This window comes from Poromitra crassiceps (assembly GCF_964638095.1).
Source record: "Poromitra crassiceps genome assembly, chromosome: 5".
Classification (NCBI taxonomy): Eukaryota; Metazoa; Chordata; class Actinopteri; order Beryciformes; family Melamphaidae; genus Poromitra; species Poromitra crassiceps.
The window spans coordinates 58,584,100-58,590,382 of record NC_139642.1 but is presented as its reverse complement, the minus strand read 5'-3'; the positions used below and the strand labels follow the sequence as shown (position 1 = coordinate 58,590,382).

Sequence of the window (6,283 nt, the reverse complement as noted above, 5' to 3'; positions counted from 1 at the left end):
GATGTCGCGACTCTTCTATATACACGGCTCTGGTCTGACCTAATCAGAGAGTTTCTCACTTTGCTCTTTTCCCTTCAGATCCTGTCATTCATCCTGCACACCATCGTCAGAGGCTTCATCCACTCTGCAGTGGGCGGGCTGTACGCTGCTGTGTAAGTGTGTGTGTGTGTGTGTGTGTGTGTGTGTGTGTGTGTGTGTCTGTGTGTTCACCAGTTCACAGCCTAATAATACTTCATATGACCATATAGTGGCATAGTAATACGCAACATAGCAATACACTCAGTGCTTCTCAACCCTTTTCAGAGCCCTGATTTTGTCCACATTAGTGCCACGGACCCCCGCTTGTCTGTCTGACCCGAAACTGAGAATATTTTTTATTCTTAGATATGATTTTGTCTAGAATTCCAAGACTGTCTGTATTGTAGATTAGACAGATAACCGAGAAACTATGATAAAAATAGTCACGTTTCTACATTCTTGAATTGTGTTTACTTCTTCTAAATGAAATAGTGGTGAAGTTTAACATTTTATCAATTTGTTGGGGACCCCCTGGAACCCCGCCAAAGGACCCCTGTTGTTTCCCCGGACCTCACGTGGACAACCACTGCAATAGACCCTTTTTATGGGGGCCATTTTGTGTCGAAAAGGCAGAACAAACACAGGTGCAAGCAAAACACTAATGAGGGTTTCCAAATTCCAATCATGGAAGTTGGAAACCCTGATTAGTGTTTGGGTTGCACCTGTGTTTAGCCTGCCTTTTCGACACAAAATGGCCCCCGTGAGAAGGATCTATATTCAGTGGAACGCCAGTGCCATTGCTAGAACGATTTGTGGCTCAAAAATGAAACGTAATTCTGCACAGTCAGTCAGACTTGTATTTACGACGATGAAAACCTTTTCACGTTATCACTGAAGAGAGTAAGACGCCGGTGTTGTTTGTCCCTCGCAGGTACCCGTCCTCTCAGTTCGGCAGCCTGACAGGCATGCAGTCTCTGATCAGCGCGCTGTTCGCCCTGCTCCAGCAGCCCCTCTTCATGGCCATGGTCGGACCCCTGGAGGACGACCCCCTGTGGGTAAGACCCTAACGACCCAACCCTAACAACCCTATAGCATGTCAACAGGAATATGAATGGAATATTCTATAAGCAACTCATGGAAACACTTTATCGAAATATTGTCTTGTCTTATTTAGATTAATATCAGTAGTTGGGCTACTGCAGTCCATGTGAACGTGGTCATTGACTGTTCGATGTTCGATTTTTGGTCAAAGGTGACTACCAGCGGAGCGATATATCAGTCTGACCTCTGCGTTACCTCTCCAGGTGAACGTGGGCCTGCTGGTGCTGAGCATGCTGGGATTCTGCCTGCCCCTCTACCTGCTGTGCCACAGCCGGCACCTCACGCGCCTCCGGGACGAGCTCGACGAGGACCCCAAGATCTACGTCCAGATCAACAACGGCAGCGAGCCCGAGCAAGCCTCCGTCTAGACCGGCTTCCAGGAGCGAAAAGGACCGATCCACTGAAGACAACAGGGGAGGAGGAGCTATGCTAGAGAGAGAGAGCGAGAGAGAGAGAGAGAGAGAAAGAGAGAGAGAGAGAAAGAGAGAGAGAGGGAAGAGTGGCGGAGGTCAATTGCATTCATTCACTCGTTCACTCACTCTGTCCTCCCCGACGCGACGGCAGCACTGCTCTCACTTCGTCTGCACTTGCACTCAGACGATCCTCTCTCTCTCATACATTCCCACACACACACACACACACACACACATACACACGCACACACACACACACACACACACACACGCACACACGCACACGCACACACACACACTATTATACTGTCAATCATATTGGGTCAAACATGGCCGCCCATATACCACTGTGACACAGTTTCCCCCTCCCTGATACACTGACTACACACTGTGAGAAAGCTGACACAACACACTGGGACACACGAGTGAACTGACATCATCCTACGTCTCCCCTCCTCCTCCTCCCCCCCGGACCGCATCTCCGAACTGAGGAGAAACGAGGGAGAGATGGGAGAGGCGAGAGGAAGAGGAGGGCAGAGTCTTCATCGCCCCCGAGGAACTGACTCCTCCCCCATCTCCTCTTCAAATATCTGTCCTCTTCGCCGTTGTCGTTTTATTTTTTCACGCCGTTCTGCGTTTGCCGGCGGCGCCGAGCTGATCGGACTTTGCCGGTCTTCACGCTTCAAAACCATCGAAGAAGAAGAAGATGCCAACCAATGCAAAACCTAGAAGCAAGGAGACTTCGGAGAAAACCGTTACCTTCGTGTAACCGTGACGACCAGAAGAACAAGCTCTCTGATTGGTCCTCTGGGAAGACTGAAAGAGCACAGACAACTGCTCCTGTAGGGGAGCTCTCTGGCCAGGGCCGCTGCTAAGCACAACATCGTCTCGACTCTCTGAGGGCCCCTCCCCTTCCTCCAGCTCGGGGGCCCCTCCCACACAAACGGCGCCCATGGCCATGACGCCTCTACTTCTAACGGGCCACGACTTCCAGCCTCGCTTTTTCGGTTTGCGCTCAGAGACTCAAATACGATTCCAGAGACGGCAACGTCGGGTGGAAGTTAGGATCGAATACACGCTACGAGTTCTAATGTGTTTTCAAGCAGCAATAATGTGCCACAGTAAGACAGCACAGTGTGCACGGCTAGCTCAGGCCAGGGAGCACTGCCTCTGCCTACGTATTGTACATTGCAGTATAGTGGTGAAGAGTACTCAACTCTACAATGTGAAGAGTACTGGTTAAACCACACTGCACGATGCCGGAGACACTGATGTATTTAGACTTTGGAAACACAAAAGCACACGTGGCTAAACTTGTCGTATCCTTTCACTCAGTCACCGGCCGGTGCAGCCGGACACACTTAAGGTCTTTGCACACACAGTCCGATTGTTTTCGTATGCGTGTTTTTTAATCCGTCATCTGAAAACACAGACGGGTCCCAGCTCGCAAAAATCTATTGACTGATGCGAAAAACGCAGAAAATCGAACCTCGTCCGAAATCTTAAATGACGGACGTAATTGTCGGACTCGGTGTGTCAATGATGATTGACACAAATTAGGTCGTATTCTTTCTTTTTTTCGTGCGTCAATTTCGGACGAAAATACGGACTTGGTGTGCAAAAGCCTTTACTCATCACGTCGGCTCGTATGGTTCTCCCAAGTGCTCATGAATTCCTGACGTATGTTACCAGGCTATATCACGTTTTGAACGACGTAACACTTTGTCGTTTCGATTGTTTTTTTGTTGACTCGCAATATGATTACAGAGGTGTTTGAATCTTTGTTCACTGTACTGTAGCCTACATGTATATGATCCGGCGACAGTAAGGAAGTGCGTGCGTGTGTGTGTGTGTGTGTGTGTGTGTGTGTGTGTGTGTGTGTGGTTTGGTAGATAGGAAGGAGGTGGTGTGTTTTAAAGACTTATACACGCATGAATTAGAAGTTGGCTGTAGCAATAAGTGCTTCTGTGAGGTGCTGGGCACCTTCTCACTCTCCAGACGACATGACTGAACTCTCACACAACAAAGAGTGTGTGACTTTTCTGGACTGTATTTCTAAATCAAAAAAGGTGCTATAGTTGAATTACAGGATTGTGTCATTTTGCATTTGTGTTTTAAGGGATCAGTTGAGTTCAGTTGACCACAAAGGCAACCAAACGGCTAAAACACGAGCTGCTTTTTTTTTTTATCCACCCCGTCGAAGAGCGGCAACAGTTGGTAACTCGCGAGACTTACAATGAATTCCAAAGAACTCGAGCGTACCACATTTCGCTCTCGCTTCCGAAGCAGTTTCCTGGGTCAATATTCGGGCCACCGTAAGACAAAGTGCACCAACGCCACCATGTATTTGCTCAGATAGCAGTCAGGCAAGGGAGGCAGCATGTCCGCCGAAGTCTCACTCTGCAAAACTTGAAATCACCTCGTTCACAGACATAAAGGGACACAGACAAGAAGGGGTCTTTGAAAGGAGAGAGGAGGAGGAGGAGGAGACGGAGAGGTAATTTCAATCGGACTTCAGTCTGTCATATTATCTTCACAAAGGTCATACAGTGACGTTCCTCAGATAGATCTTCTGCCTGGCAGTAACTCACAGAGGCACTTCCAAAGACAGCCGTGACCTTGCAGAGTGCCTCTCTATGTGCAGATGATGGGAGGAGTGGATGGAGGCAGGCTCTGGTGCACGCCGCAACCTTCTCCCTACATCTCTCTATCGCTTTCATCCATCCATCCGTCCGTCCGTTCGTCTATCCATCCGTGTGTCCGCAAACACGTCTTGAAAACTGCAGCGCATCCATCGCTAAGTAGCACGTCGTCTGCAAACAGGTGACCAGAGCTGAGAGACACGCCTCTGCTGCGCTCAGACGTTTCAAACGAATGACTATAGGCGAGAAACAAATGGCACATAATGCACCTTAGACCTCCAAAATGGACCTTAACGCTATATTCCTGAATGGCCTGCCCCCCCCCCCGCCCTCGGCTGTGTGCAGCGGCTGCGCTCGCTAGTTGTTGTGCATGACGCGTAGAATGTATCCTCAGAAGCTTCAGATGTAGATAGATTATGTTTTGAAACGTTGGAACATGGGGACGGAAAGATGCAGTTATTTTTGTATTCACAGAGAGCTATCGCGTCACGTGTTCTGCGTAGCGCAGGCCGAGTCTTGTCTCTCAGTTCTGGACCTTTCACAAGTGTGTGGACACAGGCGACTTGATCCTCACTTAGAGTCTCTTGTAGCCCGTGCATGTCTCTAGAGGAGCCAGGAGATTGTCTCTTGTAGTCCGTGCATGTCGGTTGTCTCTGAAGCAGCCAGGAGATGTGTCTCTTGTAGCATGCCGATGTTCGTCGTGTGAACACCTCCTAACCCCCAATGTCTGGTGATTTTCACGTTTTCACTTGAATTTGATGGATTCCATGCTAATCAATGTTGCGAGGAACTTCTCTGACCTCTTTTACGTATGAAATCCTTTCAAATCCCAATGGATAAAGTCAAGAATTCATTGCTATCAAGCTCAAAAACAAGGCTGTATTTCTTGTTGGCCGATGTATTTTTGGGAATATCTTTCACAGCAACGATATTGTCATGGCGTGACATGCTGTTAAGACTAGCTGGACACGCTGTACTTCAATGTAGTACTTTTACTCCAGCGCTATGAATGTGGGTGACGACGGATAATTGTTCTTTCATTTGCCTGGCAACCTGTCCTGAATTCACTCTCAGCCCTACCGTGTTCACTCTCAGCCCTACCGTGTTCACTCTCAGCCCTACCGTGTTCACTCTCAGCCCTACCGTGTTCACTCTCAGCCCTACCGTGGCCTCATCAAGTGAAATGATTTTATTCCGTTTGTACAAACCTGCACAAACATTTACGGCTATAATTGGGATCAAATGTAGTGTGCAGCGATCAGTCAGCCTGGCTCAACGAACGAACGAGTCTCCAGGTAATATCCTCATTCCCTCAGAATGGAAATCTTTAATCAGCACTTTCTTACACTGCCATTACCTTAAATGTCTCACTCCATCCTCCATGCCATCACCTTCCCGGGTTTGGTAGGCGCAATTCACCCCCACTTCCCCTAGGAGGAGGACGACTCGACTTTCACTGATTGATCCTTTGATTGATGTATTGTTTATTCACACCAATGCCTTCTTTTCCCTCCCTGGCATCTCGTCTCTTTTATATTTGATTTCTACCCAAATGTTACAAATTACTTTTATTGTCTTTTTTTCTTCTTCTCTGACGTTTACAACAATGTGTATGTTCATGTTCTTCTACTGTATATTTGGTTTTCTCTTGTCTTGTGCCACATTATAGCCATTGTCATTGACATTTCGAGTCGTTTCATCTGAAAGAAAGAAAAAAAAAACAGATCAATATATATGAAGCAAAAATAAACAGTAATTTGTACGGATGTGTTGATTGTTTTGTCTTTGGACTTATTTTAGACGATTGAACTGAAATATCTCCGTTCAGCAGAATTGGAGGGATTTAGATTTTGAAAGTTCCTCTGAGACGAGGTAATGATTTTTTGATTTTAGCCCTTTCAATTAGTGAGTGTAGTCGGGTTCAAACAACATTTTTTAATTGAAGCTGCTGATAGATTTATTTTAGGCTATTCAATGTTTTGTCAGTTTTCATGCCCAGAAATCCCCACAAATACACCGGAATTGTCTTCTTGGCAGGTAAAAGAAAACAACAACTCTGAAACCAGATTCACACCATGGGACACTAAACTGTGTTATTTTGGAGATAGA

General features: G+C 47.1%; 1 protein-coding gene across 1 annotated transcript in view; it reads left to right on the top strand.

Moving 5' to 3' along the window:
- LOC310776644 (large neutral amino acids transporter small subunit 4-like) overlaps positions 1-5,948 on the top strand; it is a 19,090-nt gene extending 13,142 nt beyond the window's left edge. The window contains exons 7-9 of the mRNA XM_083636817.1: positions 79-152; positions 950-1,073; positions 1,323-5,948. Of these exons, the coding sequence (XP_083492943.1) occupies positions 79-152; positions 950-1,073; positions 1,323-1,487 (363 nt within the window). The 3' untranslated portion in view covers positions 1,488-5,948. The remainder of the gene's footprint in view (positions 1-78; positions 153-949; positions 1,074-1,322) is intronic.
- Positions 5,949-6,283: the final 335 nt, after the last annotated feature.